The following is a 17715-nucleotide window of genomic DNA, read 5'->3' as shown; positions in this document are numbered from 1 at the left end:
AACGCTGTCTCAGGTAGAGTGGCTGTGCCTGCATTTACATCTAGATGCGTGAAATCACAATGGAGTATGAGATGTTGAATTGTTTCTAGGGATTTACCACGCACGTGTCATCTTTGTTAATTTTTTTGTAGCTGTGCGTTCTAAGGCACCCTAATCTAGCCTCAAGGATTAAGGCACTGCCTTTATAGTTATCGTAAATCTATTTCTTCCTGATCTGGCTTTTGAAATTTTAATATAGTTTTACAGTCTGCTTCTTTTCTATTGAATAAAACCTGTTTTACCTTCCGTATTTTCACCTCTTGTTTGAAGTTTTCTTTCTCTGTCATTCTATCCTGAATAGTCATTGGTCATTTAAGGGAGAATAGTCATTTAAGGGAGGGGGATGTGTAGGTGGGGTCCCTAGTCCGGGACTCCAGCGGCTGCCGCTGCTACCCGCGCACGTGTCACGAGGGCCCGTTGAGCCTCTAGTCCAGAGCTGGATAGGGCAGCCTCCCACCCCTCAATTGTTGGCACTGCATTCGGATCATCTGGAGGATTGTGTGGGCAGGTCCACACCATGTGGTGCAGGCCTGCCTTTTTCCCGCAATATTTGCATTTGGGGTCGCAGAACCCGGGGTGTATTGTGTTTAAACGGGCTGGTGTGTTATATGTACCTGTCTGTAGGCGTCGCCATCTAACTTCCTCCGCTTTGGAGAGCCCCTTGGCTGGGGGTGGATATTTTCTGCGAGAGAGTCTGCAGTGCTGTAACCTCTCCGCATACGTCGCCAGAGGGCCGGGATAGGGCGGTGTGGAGGATGGAGGGGTCGAGTCCCGGGGGAGGAGAGCTCGGGCAGCGGCATGGGCGCACTCGATCCCTTCCACGCCTTGATGTCCCGGTGTCCAGACGAGGCATTGGTCTTGTTCGGGGTGTCCATAATTTTGGTTAGTTTAGTTTAGACGAAGCGCCACCTGCCGACAACCTTACGAAACAAAATACAGTCGTAGATAGGGGCCCAAAAGACAGCAGCCTTCTTCCGTGGCCTGTAATGAAGTTGCGACGTCATCTATCGAGTGATATACCACAATGAAAAGTTACCAAGCATTCTTACCAGTACCCTTCAATGAACTCTCTAACTGAATCCGATATTTATTGTCCCGAAAAAAAGTATATATTTTACACAGGCATTCGTTGAATATGACAGCGATTGTGCAAAGCCTCGTGCTTCGCACCTGAGCCGCTCAGTACTCCGTAACAACTGAGATCGCGTCAACACACTCTAAACATGCGGCACAGTCTGTGAAGACAGCAGGTCGTTTCAAAGCCTCGAATCAGTGTTTCAGTGACTAAAGGAATGACTAAAGAAGTTTGATACAGAAGTTCTACGGGATCTGATTCCAGGCTCAACCTTATTTATCTGAAACTTTATTAACATACACGATCTGGAGGACTAATACGATTTTCAAAAAAACTAACACAAAGGGCGAGCAAGATCCCCTCATAGCACATGGTTTTTCATTGAGTTATGCCTTACGTTTAACGTTTTTAAACGCCCTAACGATGCATCTTCCCCGAAAGATCAATATGAGACCATGTATCTTTCTGCAAGCAGATGCTGATTCATTTAGTACATTCCATACAACAAGGATGCGCTACAGAAAAGTAATGAAAGCTAAATTGCAAACCATTATCCAGTCGCGCGTGAAAGTAGTGACGCCACGCGAAGTGACAGAACTGCATGCCAGAGTTATCTAGTCTTACATCATCATCATCATCGTCATCATTTTTACCCTTATGGTCACGCGTTTTAGGGCATTACATAAAAAGGGGAAGAGGGAGGGGGGAGGGGGGTCGAGCAACCATGACGTAATACAGTGGTCAGTAACATTAACCAGAAATACATGGCGGCAGGTAAAAAGCAATTATTACATGAGTTTTTGCAGCCGTGTATACGCTGCAAACTTAAAGAGTTGAAAAGTCGGCGTGAGGTGCGAAGTGGTTGGTGCAAGACAGCGTTTCTTTGTTGTGGGAAGGTGTAATACAATTTGTAGAATGAACAAAGCTGTGAAACTGTGTCGTGTGTCTTACTGCAATGAGATAAAACTAGCCGCACAATTTTGGGTCTCTCCACATTTGCTCGCGACTCTAAACGCGTAAGTCTAAGAGAAAATGATGAATTCTACAAATACTTATCTATATTTTGCTATCTATTTCGTGCTTCACTGCACGGAACAGAACAAAATCAAGATTAAAGCAGCACACAGTACTTGTCCCTATTTGCGCAAAATATGGGTCTAGTGTCATCAAATTGTATAATAAAGAAAAGTAGTTCATTCCATTCCAGATAACAGAAGTAAAGGGTTCTTTTACTACTCCAACTATGGCGCTAAGTAGGCAGTAAGCTTATACCTTAAATGGCAGCCTCTTCAGAAGGGGTGTTGAGGGCGGGAAATGCGTATTAGGAAAATTGTTCGAAAGTGCAAATTCAAGGTGTTCTTGTTACCACTCTCATCTGGCAGTGTGGAAGCCATTGAATAACTAGACGAAGACAGTGGTTTTTTATCTTCTAGAATTGTTCCAAAGCCCTCTAACTACATTTCTAAACTCTTTAGGGTAGAGTAGCATGCTTCTTATGAATTCGGTTGGCTTATTTTCTTTTTATTTGAATTTTATTGCGCCGATGGTCTCGTTTAGGCTTTAACACCTTGTTACAAAAGCAAAGTTGTTCTTCCGGCACAATATTGGCGAAAAACATAGACCCACAAAACGATTTCAAGGATGCGGCGAAAGATAAAGGAAGTAATGATTTATGCATTTCGGGAGAAAATGAAACGTGGTGTTAACAATTCGATGTTTAACTGCTACATTTGTACATAGTAGCTTCAAACGCACTTTCAAATATTGCTTAAAATTCAACACCATATATTACTGCGCAGTTAACATGAAACCGATATGTATCAAAATAATGACTGCATGCCAAGGTTGTTAATGTGTGTGTGTGTGTTTGTGTGTGTTTTATTTCTTTCCCTAAAAACTCTGTTTATGTACCCTTTCCTCCTTTGCTGCTAATATTTTATACAATTTTGCATCGCAGTGAGCATTTTATTGTACCCTCTCCTGCATTATTTTAATTGTATTTAAATACTTCGGTAACCCATATCACACTATTTATTTATTTATTTATTTATTTATTTATTTATTTATTTATTTATTTATTTATTTATTTATTTATTTATTTTTTTATTTATTTATTTATTTATTTATTTATTTATTTATTTATTTATTTATTTATTTATTTATTTATTTATTTATTTATTTATTTATTTATTTATTTATTTATTTATTTATTTATTTATTTATTTATTTATTTATTTATTTATTTATTTATTTATTTATTTATTTATTTATTTATTTATTTATTTATTTATTAGTACCTCACAGGCCCCGAAGAGCATTGGGTGAGGGGGGCAAATCGGTACAAGAATATCGTACGAGAACGCGGTACAAGTCAAATACAAGAAAGGAACACGAAATTTATACAAAACCGAGTTAAAATAACATCAGACACGAGACACGAAAAACAACGTTAAGAACAAATGAAACTGTTATACATTTCGAACATCACTATGGCAATAGATGTATACATAGATGTTTTTTAAACTCACCAGGATCAATGAAAGAGATTATGTTGTCAGGAAGATCATTCCAGAGTTTTATTGCTCTAGGTAATGCAGAGGAATTAAACGACAGGGTCTTCCCATATATCCGGTTGAAGCTGAGTTGATTGTGTAAGCGTTGTGAAGAGCGGAAAGGTGATGCCAGAGGTAACAACGAAGGACGGGTGTGAACATATTTATGGAATAAACACAGAAGTGAAATGGAGCGACGAATTTCAAGTATCTGTATGTCATTAAGGTTTTTAAGCTGGGATACACTTGCGAGGGGACTATAATTGCTAAAGATGTACCGGGCAGCTCTGCTTTGAATGGACTCGAGCATATCTATGAGATATTTCTGATGGGGAGACCATATAGGTGAGATAAATTCCAGCTGTGGGCGAACAAATGTAAAATATGCAAATTTTCGAACGGAGCTAGGTGAGTTTCGAAGGTTCCGGCGTATGAAACCCAATGTCCTCGACGCTTTGTTGCAGACTGCAGAAATATGAGAAGACCATGAAAGATTTGGTGTGAACTGAATTCCAAGGTATTTGTACGACGCTATATACATATATATATATATATATATATATATATATATATATATATATATATATATATATATATATATATATATATATATATATATATATATATATATATATATATATATATATATATATATTTGCTTAATACCGTAATGTATTTCGTATTTAGTTGCTTATTGAAATTTATTTTCATGGGCGGTCCCATCCGCGTTGTTATATCTTGGGACCTCTCGCTGTATACGCTTCCAATTTTAATGTGATTCCGTAATAAACTTTCAACTTCAACCAGTCGAAATTCTCGCTCCAAATATTTTCTTTTTTATAGCTAACACGAGTGCAGAAACACGTACACAGATAGAATAGGGTCCGTGCTTTTGAGCTCTTATTAGCTCTGTATTCCTACCAACTTGCCCAGATATATCTTTTTTTTTTTTTCACAGCAATATATTAGTTCACTGACGGCATCTCTAATTTTCTAATCCAGATGATAATGTGCAACAGTGGAAGGTATGACCGCACTTTTCAGGGCAGTTAGTCTTCGGAGCTGCCGTAATTGCTCCACTACGGGGTTCGAAGTCGAATTATGTCACTCATATACTCTCCTTCGTAGGATATACTAACTCCACTCTGAACCTGTCTACCAGCATTTCAGGATCAACAGGGAAAATACAAGAATCCAAGACATGTGGAATGCTGCATGATAAGAAGCTGCGGATCCGGGTCCAGGTGGGACATTAACTTCGAAGGAAGCGCAGCCCACAACTTTGCCGCTATCTTCAAACGTGTAGTTGAAGACCTTGATGGCACTCTGGAACACAAATGAGACGAAATTCACCGCGTAAGAAAACTTGGCTATACAATATTGTCGCTTCATCGCATCGCGATGCATCACAGAGTGGGTCTAAAAAACAAGGCACTTTAATGAGCGACTAGAAAGAGTCTCGCGTTGCAGCTTCCTTCTCCTCTAGCAACACATCGCGGTCCCTGTCGTTGCCTTGTTTTATGCGGCAATGTTTATTTTAATGATGCGGCAATCATAAAAACCGATCGAATGCTGCAGACAAAAATGGTAATGTTTTATTATGGGAGCGCTCTTTTAACTAGAAATATTTCTGCAATAAATAGCAATTTTTCATAAAGCATTTCTAATAACAGCGATTGAAAATATTAATTGAGTCCTGCAAAACGAACTTTGACCTGTCTGCGAAGAGGGCCAGTCAAGGTCTGCTACAGCGGCTGTCATCGTTGTGGCCCGATCCTTCAGCTTACGCGGCTCAAGTCGACCCCTAGGATTATTATGCTTGCCTACATTTGGCGCGGGAGGGGATGGTGAGGTTTGTGTGGATGAGTTTGCAGATCCGGATGGTATGGTATAAGGAAAGGTAGTCATCACCGGGTGGGGTCATGTTTGGAGTAAACATGGAGTGCGATCACTTTATGGCGATTCCAAATGCGTATACAGCGTTCTGCAACTTTATCGGAACCGTCTTGGCAAATTTTCCTACCGGTCGAGGCGGGAAAATTTTTCAAGACGGTTTCGATAAAGTTGCAGAACACTGTATGTAAGTGTAAATATACACTCATGTGGAATTGCTATACACTGATCCAACCCATGTGATATATATCTGTGAATGGAAAGTTGAGCTAGTTGAAAGCTGTTCATAATGGATATGAGGGTGCAGACGAAACAAGGACACAGAGAAGAATACAAGACAAGCGCCGTACACGTAAAAGAGCCCTTTGTACTAGAAATATAGTTAAGCAGAATAGAAATGTAGTTCAGCAGACGGCGCTTGTCTTGTATTCTTCTCTGTGTCCTCGTTCCGTCTGCGCCCTCTTATCCATCATATATCTGTGACTCTCACTGGACAACGGCCTTTCAGGGACTGAAAAGCGAACAGTACAGTTTATTGTTCGAGATATTTCCCCCCACTAGATCTTTTCAGTTAGTTTTAAAATGAAGGAGTACCGCCTAACCCAGGCTTTGCTGGTGTAAAGGCGCTGGCTTGGGCGATAACGCGGATATGCTCCCTTCCAGGTATGCAGTAGGCCATAGCCGCCAGGGATCTATGCCAGTGCGACCGTGGATTAGAATGGGTTTGCGATTTGAGGAATATGGCCACATTCGCGCGTATACCTACTTTACAAAAGAACTTTGCAGTACTTTCGACATGCCCACTGCGAGTCTGGGATGACATACTTATGTGGCTGGAGGCAACGCCGCTTCTGTTACCAGGGCGGTGTTGTTAGTTGGGACGGATAGCGTAACAGCAGTATCCAATATTTGGTCAATCACGCTCATCATGGTGAGTTTACGGTCGAGGTACTGAGCGGCATCGGTGTAAGACGGTACCTGGCGCCTTGGTTCGCCCCCTTTCCTGCTCCGCTGTGAAAGATGAGGTGCATATTTCTGGGAATGGTTGAACGTTGAAGGCGGTCCTTGATGACAGGGAAGAGTGCTGACGGTTGTGGAGTTGCAGCACTCAACCACGAATGGTAGTGAAGGTGAGGCGCCAAGTTTGGTTGACAAGGTTGGCTTTTTCTAGTCTGGAAGCCGCAAAAGGGATAACTGGGGCGAGGGCTGTCTGAGAAGATTTGAATGGCATTAGGCCGATTGATTTCATCGTAAATCCAGCCACATGGAGCGTCCGTATATTAGCACGACCGCAGCAGGATATGAAAGGTGGTAAGAAGTCTTCAGTATGAATGAACTATGTTCGTCCGTCGTAATTCCTAACGACAAAGGCACAATATGATGACTCACTCCGGAAGTAAGGTGCGGGTTCTTGGTTAAGTCCAAGGTCATGTTGACGTGGTATACCTTGGCAGGTATGGGACAGGTATTGTTCCATGATTTTGTAATTTCCATCTCCATAGTGGTATTTCCACCGCAAAGCATGTACTCGCTGTAAATGTGAAAAGATAAAACATAATGGCATTACATAGTGTCTTTCTTTACCTAATATGCAACTTTCTGGAGTTCTACAAGCAAGCTCCAATGCAAACTCTTTTCTTTCAAGAGCTCCCGTCTGGGTCACGGATTAATTCTGCGTGTCGTTTATCTGAATGTGTACTGCCTGGTCGTCGGCATGCATTTTGCGAAGATGATGTGGAATGGTTCACAGGAAGGGAAACGCGCAGTATCTGTCACACTTGTTTCTCTGGATTTAATTTAATTTAATTTAATTGATTATTTATAGGAAGGAAAAGGCGCGGTAACTGTCTCACTTGTTTTCTGTGGACACCTCAACCGCGCCGTAAGAGAAGAGAGGAAGGTGGAAGTGAAAGTGGAGCGACAAAGCGGAGCTGTAGTCGAGGGCTTCCGAGTAATTTCGACCACCTGGGGGTTTTTAACGTGCGCTGATATCGAGCAGCACACGGACGCCTCTTCTTTTCGCCCCGTCGAAACGCAGCCGCCGCGGTCGGGATCAAACCCGTATACTCCGGCACCGTAGTCGGGCGTCTTACCACTGCACCACCGCGGCGCGGCTAAAAATGCTGTGCCAATATCAATGCCGTTTTTCTATGATTAATAAAAAAATGCTCGTCCTCTATGTGTACTTAAAGCAGGTATAGGGAGCAAAGCAAGCTGAAAGGCATTATTCAGCTGCAAGCACTTTAAGCATAATATCGATTCAGTCAAACGAGATCGAAATATTCCTTTCATTCCTGCTTGTACATCAGGCTAACTGCAATACCTTTCAAGGATGAAACTCTTGTTGCGTCACATAACTTAGCGCCACGTTATACTGTTCCCGCTTCTGAGTGTCCACTCGGCCAAGGATTTGTTCCGTATTCTCGTTTATCCAGTAGGAGTCGTATTCAGTTCAGTTGTACAATCATTTGTTACTAATATCTTTTCAGAAATTTTGTGACAATTTATGGTCAACTATAGAACTCCTTTATATAGACTCCCAGCACAGCGCAATTAATTGCTGCCATAGGTGCAAGATTATGATTTGGCTCTTTCTAGCCAAATGTAGGAAAGGAAACGCGAATTTATCGCCGAGAAAATAAGATTTAAAATTATTCCAGCAGTCCACCTAAATCACTGATGTTCTTGCCGAAATCGACATTGCTACCATTTTGAAGAGCTGGGTGGTATTGCGAAGCCTCTGACATCAGCGACGACAAATCGTTGTTTACCCACACATTTATGCTGGCGAAATCTCCTCTAGTTGGTGATTTTTGACACCTTTCTTTCATTTTTGGCATGTTCTGTTTTATACCTACTCTGTTTATGGCGAGAGGAGCCCCTTTGGGATCAAAACTGGGTGCACTATCGATATAGGCCAATTTCAATTTTTCCAGAATATCCGTAGGACGCCAGATTTGTAACGTCATACATGAATAACAAAGGTATGAGCGAAACAGTTCAGCGGCACGTTCGCATACCTTTCAATTTGACATCTTGGCCCTGGCATGCAAGCTCCTCCATAAAATGTCCGCAAAGTCGAGCACTATAGGCCAAGTGCCATTCCAAAATGTTGAAGTGCATTTTTTTCTGTTCACAGCACGAACGCTCAGGAGGCAATATTATTGATTAAGAAATCAATTATTTCAGAAGCTTAACCAAATCACGAGACCAGTGCGATCACGGACGTTATTTGGAACATGTTCCTTGCGCACAGTCTCGGACCATTGAAATACCTCAAGAGCGCCAGGCGACCATTAGAAATACTGCATCACTTTTGAACTCGCTATGCGATCTGCATATCTCAAACTATGAAACTATATTTTATTCAATGCATTGTGCACATGAGCATGAGAACTTGCTATCGTGACAGCGTTGTATATGGGCTGTTTACATACGTTCCGAAGCCCCTAATAACCAATACTGAAAGTATAAAATATCAAGGCGTCTTCCTCTTCAGACAGTCTTTTCAATCTCACTCATCAGGCAAGAATACGCAGACTTCCCTACGTCATTTTTAAAGTTCGTCCGGACTTCTTTGACCCTCCACACCACCTTTCAATTCCAGCATACCAGATACGCACTGTGGCCTTTTGAGGCAACGAGGAAAGGGAAAATGCACAGAACGCGTGCACCCGCGCAATAGACGTTACCAAGATCCGACGTCTTCAATGCAGGGAATCATTGACGTCATTCCTTCAGCCATTATCGCCACTGTCAGTGTAACGTTTTTCTGGAGGCTGGTGGCAACGTCCATGTGGAAAGAGAGGTTCAGCATGTTGCTTCCGGGTTCGCTGGTCGCATTGAGGTTGGTCACTTGCACATTCTGGCTTTCTGTGAAGTGTGAAAAGATGTGAAATGCGATAATAATAATAACCATAGAATGGAAAAAAAAAAGCTATCACTAGCATGCAACTTTAAATTTTAACCTCTTCTGCTTGTAAGTGCTAAATTATGCGCCAAATAATGCCCGCGTACCTAAAGAAAAAGATTTGGTACACTTTCTACATACATCTGCAAGTTAATGTGTCTCCATAACAGGCGGAGATAAAATTCTCCGATATTAAAATGCAACTGGTTTTTCTCAACGAAACAAGTTTGCGTAAAACCTTCCTCCTTAGGTGAATGCTAACAGTATAATTCCTTTCTTATTGCATGTGTTATCGATTGTTAATGTTTTTAAAGAGTCATTAAAGGCACGAATTATACGACAGTTGGGAGCGTTTCCAATACAGAATGTTAGAATTCAAAGATAACTTCAGCTTCGTTAAGCTATCATATCTTCAATTTGGCTGAGATCTGCTAACAACATTAAATGAAACGCATTGTTTGTGGACACTTTTGCCGGGGCGCTTTACTGGCCAACTAAGAGCGAGTGTGGAGAAAATATATCCTTGCTAATAATCTCTTCTTTTCTCACTTAGTGGCAATAAATGTTAATCTCGTTACACTTTTAATAGGCTCAGTTTAAACAAGCACCAAACCGGACACAGGAGACATCGCTTGAAGGAGGTACAAAAACACATCAAAGAGGAATGTTGAATGAACCTATTTTGCCCAGGGTCTATTTATCACTCTTGATGCAGCTGGAGTGCTTGCTGGGAATAACAAAATTACGAAAAACGATGCGATTTGGTTGGGAAAAAGGACGCAATAGAATACGATGCACTGCCATTCAACTCTCCTCCAAGAAACAGCAGTGCGCTGCGTACAGCAGGTGAACAGAGAGGAACTTGTCATCAACCGAGCTGTTGGCGCTTGCCGTGAATACGAGGGGGCAACAGCGTTGGGCCGTAATTCGGAGTACTAAATAACTAAAGCTAAATTCCAATGGTAGATCCGGATCAAATTGTTCTGCTCCTTTTGGGACAGTCGTATTCCAATGGCAGAGTGGGAGCGAGAGCTGTCTGTTCAGATGGCAGATTGCGATCAGGTGTGGATCCCGGATCGCTCCATGGAGCAGCGATGTTTGCTGTGCCAAAATCAGGGGATTTGGGCAGAAGCCCTTTACAACTGACGTGAGAACAGTATTTCTAAGCATTCTTTACATTACTTGTATTATAACGAGCGAGCCCCTGAATAACTGTACATAGGAAAAACTTGCATTCCCTTCGCTTGAGCTGTCATGTTGCCGCGCTCGGTGTCAGCAGCTTTTTCAAACGGCGCCTGTACTGCTTCAAAGATTTGTGCTAGCTTCGATTCCAGATTTGTCTATGCTTTATCAGAAACGCAAAGATTTATGTCATTAAATGCGCTTGTTCCAACAACAGCAGCAAAAATGTGCCCTCAAGAGAGTGAATGCGAGCGAAGGCGACGGCGGCCATTGCAGAGAGCGGAGTCACGAGAACCAGTTCTGCGCGCTGAATGGCTTACGTCCAGTAGGGAGTATGCTCCCGCGGGAGCGAACGCATTCCAATCGCAAATATCGAGGAAGCGATATAGGCCGGAGCGGTGCGCTTCGTTTGTGATCCGAGCAAGCGCTCGCGATCTGCCATTGGAATTCAACATAAATTTATCTCGTGGGGGACAAATAACTTTGCCGAAAACACTTCCCTGTGCCGTGTATTAAATTTGGGCATTTGGCTTCCGTTTCCTGTGAACGGCGTCTAAATCACATGGCCAAATTTGTACCGCTACAGAGCTGCTGTAGCGCCATCACTCTGCCGCAAAATGCATTCGTTTTTTTTTTTTTCAGAGTTAGAAAATGCGCTAAGTTTCAGGCCCATTTTGAAAAGGAATGCTCAATACGCAAAGCATTCCAGAAAGAAGTAAAGCAGAGGCGTGCGAATATTAGAAAGTTCGGAATAGCCAATCGAATACCCTCCTGTTAGATCGTTCGAACAAATCAAGTATGAACTGGATCTAGCACGACGGCAGAGGTATACTTGATGTGAGCAGTTTAATACAAATTCATGAAATGCATCTCTCTGGTGAACATTCCGGGCAATGGAACAATGTCGCGTCGTCTAGACGCAGCGACTGCCGCATGCTTCGCAGCTAGCTTGTTTCCGGACGATTTTGCCAGAGAAGCGGCACGGAAGTTATTTTCCACAGTATGTTGTGTTGCCTCCCTCAACTACTATTTCTAACGTTGTAAGGATTCCAGCACACATAGGCAGACTGCCAACAGCACACGACACCGATGATATTACCAGTCCTATCTCCATGCCTTAGTTGCTTGCGGCAATAGATGAGGTCAAACGGAAAACATCACCAGGTCCGGATTCCATTCCAGAGGAAGTGTACAAGAACCTTAGTAACGCTGTACTCCCTCAACTTCTAAACACCATTGATAAAGTATGGCAAGACGGCTCTGTACCGAGACCTGGAAATCAGCCATTGTGATCCCGATTCCAAAACAAGGGAAGCCACCGACGGACCTCAGCAACTTTCGGCCGCTTTCTCGAACATCAACACTGTGCAAGCTGACAGAAAAAATCAACTATCAAAAATCAACTAAAAATCAAAATTCCACCATCGACTGTAAATGCGGCTTAGGCGACGATGCGATAGCTTCATTGCATTGCCTTTATATACCGTCGACAAACACTCGGGTACCGACAAAAACAACACCACATTCTGGAGTGTGATAGATGCACGCTCTCCGGATTGTGTAGTTTTCCTAATGGTCTTAGTTTGCCCTGAAATAAAGCCTCTTTCTACCCTGCTCAGTTTTCTTCGCATTAGGGCGTCTTACGCAACTGAAACCACCCTGGAGCACGTTGTATGCGGTGTCAGCAGAAGGCAGACACTATTTCTTCGACATATGAGCCGACAGGTAGCGCCATAAAAGCGCCACATGCAGGGAGCCTCCGTAAGAGGCATGTATGCTCTCTAGCGGCATATTGACGACACAGCTGCCTCGTCCCTCTAGGCTACGTGTTCGTCACTGCAATAGAAAGCTTCTACCGGATGTTCCGTACATCGCTATGGTGCACCTGGTAAAAGCAATGCATTGCAGCTAAAGAAGGCATTGCTTGTGTATCTGAAAGGGGCACGTGCCCCTGGCGTGGGACATTTAGAGCTCCGCCATAGATAAATTTGCGCCGCTTTGCGGCAGTAAGCAATACTGAGGCTTGGTGACATCCACTCTTCAGCAAAAAGAAAAAAAAAAAAGGACAGCGTAAGATATTACTGTGCACGTATATTTCCCGAATATTTTTCTGAACATTAGAGCCAAGTCTTCAGAGCCGAAGTGCTGCCTGACTTTCTACGCGGAAGAATATACCGCGTTTGCAATTAACAGTTTCAGTTCAAAAAAGAGCATGTTGTTCAGGGCAAACACAATTACATTTATTGCAGCTAGCGGCTCAAGCATGGCTTGCTTTTAAAAGAATGGGTGAGGGTTAACTCTTCTAAACCTAGATATACAAAGTGAAAAAGCTCTTCTGAGTGACCGCACGCGGCCTGAAGAGGTGGCCGAAGAGTTGACACACACGGTCCGGCGTGCGCCTCATCCAAGACGAAACTGGAGGAGAAACGGCGAACCAAATCTCAGTATACAGTCTCCTAGTCACGTGATCGAAGAGCAGCGAAACCAGGCGAGTGCGTGCAGCTGCACCTCGTGGTAGCGAGTTTGGCAGGTGTACGAAAAAGATGAAGCAAGGAAGAAGAAGCCGATGTGCCGACAAGAAGAGGAAATGAACGCCGCCCCAGCGGTCAAGGCCAAGGGCTCGCCAAACTTGACCTTGGCAGACCTGAATTAGTAGAGAGTTTTGCTTTGAAACTGCCATAAGTGACGCCAGCTACACCTGCGGAGTCTCGCAAACGTACAGCGTGATCTTGCCAGTCGAGTATCCAAACTACTTGCGCTATGACAATTCGCAACGCTCCGTTGCTGCATTTTTCTTTACAGTCAAAAAACGCCGCCGATCATAGCCACTTCGGCAGTGATGCCCTTTTTTTTTTGTTAAAAGATTCAAAACTTTAACAATGCTGCTTAGTTTTCAAAATTAGACTCTATAAAGGGTTAACGGGGGTTGTCTGCTGTTCCACGCCTGCTGCACGTGAAATAACGTGGAAACTGCGCAGTTGGCGAGAAACATCGAGCGCTCAAGGTTGGTACTATTTCCGTTTTTCTTTTTTTTTTTTACTCTCCATTTAATTTTGTCGTGCTATGTTGCAGCGTGTCAGTACAGGCGCCATATTTCTGTTTACGACATTTCCCAGCACTAGACACGGCAGAAAAAAAGATGATAAAAGTTTCATCAACTTCCTTGAAAGCTTAACTCCATTTCGTATTTCAAATCAGGACTACGGCATATGTGCGAGGCTGACCTCATTACGAATCGAAAACGAATAAAACATTTCTGTTTAGAAAGTTAGAAGCTCGTTTGCATTTTCTTTGCATTTATTGAATAGCTAACGGGCAGTTCCTGTAAGCAGAAAGTGCCTGCGCATGTGGATATATTTCATGATGACATTTTATATGTCTACTGAGAGGGGGGTCGTTACCCGCCTGCATCATGGTGTTGTGCTCCGGCATGTTGCATGTGGGTATGCTGATTATTGTTATGTCAAAGCACTTCATGCCGTTTGAGCTCAATAGTGACTAGAATATTTTGTCATCAAGAATATCGCCACTTCTAGCTGCTAATTATTAAAAATATAAACTGTTTGTTTTTACCGCTATTCGGAGAATCAAAACGAAAATCGCCCGCACAGTGAATTCGGTCATGTGCTCGTCGAAACTTGGTAAAATTCTATCAAATCACAAAAGCGCTTAAAACGTCGTGAATAATACCAAACATTTGCATTGTAGCCTGGAATGAATAATCAAGCAGTACCATACACATATCTTCCCACTTTGTACAGCCCTCTTAAGTAATCAGGTACTTACGACTAACGGTGTACATATTGAGCGACGTCGCTGATTGCTTAACGATTCGATCTTCATATAGATCTAGTTTGTTTTTACTACACAGTCAGGTTTGCATCATGTGTTTCCCACTCTGGACCTTGACTATAATGTAATGACGCTTCCTGCTCAGGACGGTCCTCTAAGTTCGATACTCATGTTTGTCATTCTTCTTGTGCGTTTTTAGCACTGAATGGACGTGAAACTCGGCTGGGCAGCAATAAGCAATGCACTTATGTACTTGACTGTCAAGATGTGCCTAACGTAGAGATAATTTAATTCTGGATATTAATTTTTCTTTATAGGCGACCACCAAGATGCGCGTTGTCTTGTGTTTGAAACTTGATCCTTACGTCACAATTTTATTAGAGACCCACATTTAAAGAGCTGCATCCGATTCTGATATTTGCAAGCGAAGCTGCTGACAACGCAAGAAAAAGAACAAAACATGCATGCAACGTTTTTACATCGTTTCTACACACCTCTTGCGAACCTTGCATGCAATGCGCCCTCAAGGTATCATAAAATGCTCCTTTATTCGCAATACCGCATACATCGCTCCAATGAATCTGCGCTATCGTTCTCAGCATGATGAGTGCTTAGAGTCATTGTTAGGCCATATCTGCATGCTTACTCGAGCGTTGCATCTCATGTGTCGAGCGTACATAACATGTATTGCATTCATTGTATTCACTGTCTTCGAACGAGACGCAGTCTAAGCTTTCTCTGAATACCATTGCATATTTGTGAGGAAGATGAGCACCCGCAGAACGTCCTCGCTGAAATTCCCTCTTCTTTAATGAGTGACTCGGTAGCATTACGGTAGGCTGCTCAGTAATTATAAGCAAGCTCCATTTGAAAATTTAGATCACGATGCCTCCATAATTAGACTAACGCATTATGCAAAGGGTCTGCAACATTTATTAATCCATAATATTCTGTCTTCATCAGTATCAGGTTTGTAAAAAAAAAAAAGGGAAGGGGGTACTTTGTAGCACGCTGTTTTAACATAATGCAATACTTGCATGTCAGCAACATACACAACACATGAAAAAAGGCATTATTGAAAAATCTATTAACGCAATGCAACCTCCGGATATGCTGTGTGGGATTTATCCAACCGAATAGCCAAAGTAAACAGTACTCACTCTGTTCGTTTTACACCGTATCTACAACAGTTCAGCTGACACACAGCGAAACAGTGCTGGATTAGGCCTGAACTCTCTAAGCATTGAATAAAGATCTACCGCAAGGGTGACTCACCAGGGCACATCGTCAGCATTGGTACCTGAACGCCTTCGGCTGAACTCGTTGTTGCGACACGCAAGACGATCGTTGCCAGCACTACTAGCAACATTTCGAATGGTCCTGCGGTCTAAGAAACAGCAAGAAATCACTAACTTAGAAAACCGCAGTTGGAACGTTGGTCAAGAGTCAAGCTATTGGGCTTTTCGCGGTTTGGCGAAATCTTCGGGTGTCAGAGACTGCAGGCTGTCGGAAATGGGTCGGCGGAACCTGCGAGATTCCGAGTAGGATTATTGTATCACTACTCTCTGCTGCGCATGTGCGAACAGCTGTGTGAGCGCGCCAGCATGGCAGCACGGTTTCCGCCGATGAGTCAACAGCTCCAACATGCCAGCGGAAGAAGCGGCGGCGGATACCCATACCGGCTCGCTGGGACAAAAAAAACAGGATCTGTGTACACCACATGCCAGCTGCGCTTCGCTACAGTTAGTCTCCTGGCCGTCCCTTTAGCTGCATATTTGTCTGATTTATAATTTTTATCTTCTCTGTTTTCCACTTTTTGTCGTCGGTTCATGGACGCGTGGGACAGGCATGAAATGGAGGCAAAGTAGACCTCCCACCTGCACGTGCTGCAAAATGTAGCGGTGCCGTCTTTACCTGGCACGGTGTAAAAAAACAGCCCTCGGCGTTGCATAGAGCGCAGCCTGATGTGTGTTCTGTGAAACTGAAGTGAAGATAGTTGGTGTCCCTACAATGGCATGGAGAGCTTCCCACTAGAATTATTTATTGGGCTACTAAATACTCGGCCGATTGAGTGAAATTTCACTTTTTTCCGGACTTTTCTTTCTTCTAATAAGCGTTCAGTCCCACTTCAGGATTTTCAGCCGGAGCAACGAGTCAGCGACCATCGCATCCTGCTTTTGATCGCGAGGTTTAAGATTCAAGGCTAGTTGTAGGCAAGATGCAAAAGCAAGTCTGTAATAAGACTGCATGACGTGGTAAACAAACGCAGCATGTTCCCTAGGCATTCCTTCTAATTGCAACCTAAACAAACAGTAAAAGGTGATTTTGTGACCGCCTTAGTGCAAAGGTGTCTATAACGAACATGGAGACACCTTTGCACAGCCATTATGAACCGATAAAGATAACGTAAGTCAATTTTTACTTATTGCCGAGTGACATCAATCACGTGGGCAGTGATCAGCAGTGCTACCTCCATTAACAAGCAAACAACATTGCAGAGCCAAGATTGTCAGTTTAAAGTAATGTTGCCTGAAAGCTATTATAGAATTCTTTAGCAATATAGCCGTGCATTGTGTCGTAGAACCGCCCTCGCGTTGCGTCTTTCTTTGCCCTCGATCTTCATAACCTGCCCCTACCATGGAAGCCCCTTTCTGGGTTCTTCCCGGGCCAGTCACATTGGGGTTGTGGATTCCCCAATTATCACCACAACACCCCAAGGCCACCCATCAGCTGCCACCCTCCTTCTCTCTCTCTCTCCTCCCACTAGCAATTCCCCTGTCTACCCCTTTTTTATAAAGAAACAAAGAGAGTTTTCTTATTCTTTCATGCAGGCGGTAATTGCGGCAGGTGATAATCACGTTAAATTTAATTCGCTACGTAATTAGGATTTAACGGCGGACCCTATAGATTCGACGGTATAGAATACAGGACTACATGACGAAACCGATCCTATATAACAGATCACAGATCCGAACAGAGTTCAATTTCATATTTTTATCCGCAACTGATAAAATAGTATCTGCATTTAATCATCTAAAGCCTAACTCTGTCTACCGCAGATAAAAGGCGTCTCCCATAACCTCAAATTAGCCTTGATAGGTGCCAGATGCGGCACAATCCAAATCTTGTGGTATGAATGTTGCCGTGTTTCTAGAAATGCTTAGCTTTTATTTACAGTCCACGTTCGCTAGTGTGGATACCAGGCTTTTCATCCAAAAACAAGGATTTTGCATACGATCTAGCCTTGCTCCCGTTCTTAAGGACCTGATTTT

At 43.0% G+C, this 17715-nt stretch overlaps 1 protein-coding gene across 1 annotated transcript; it reads right to left on the bottom strand.

Annotated features, from left to right (window-relative positions):
• Positions 1-4298: 4298 nt before the first annotated feature.
• Positions 4299-16017, bottom strand: LOC146172825 (uncharacterized). The gene is made up of 4 exons (XM_084583451.1): positions 15719-16017; positions 9252-9432; positions 6949-7090; positions 4299-4992 (listed from the first exon to the last, which is right to left on the bottom strand). The coding sequence occupies exons 1-4, from the start codon at positions 15810-15812 to the stop codon at positions 4822-4824; spliced, it is 588 nt and encodes a 195-aa protein (XP_084439577.1). The 5' UTR covers positions 15813-16017; the 3' UTR covers positions 4299-4821.
• Between the last annotated feature and the right edge of the window lie 1698 nt (positions 16018-17715).

This window comes from Amblyomma maculatum, chromosome 11 (assembly GCF_055883805.1).
Source record: "Amblyomma maculatum isolate TAMU_Amacu chromosome 11, ASM5588380v1, whole genome shotgun sequence".
In the NCBI taxonomy this organism is placed as follows: Eukaryota; Metazoa; Arthropoda; class Arachnida; order Ixodida; family Ixodidae; genus Amblyomma; species Amblyomma maculatum.
The sequence above is the reverse complement of the archived record's forward strand: the minus strand, read 5'-3'. Positions and strand labels throughout refer to the sequence as shown.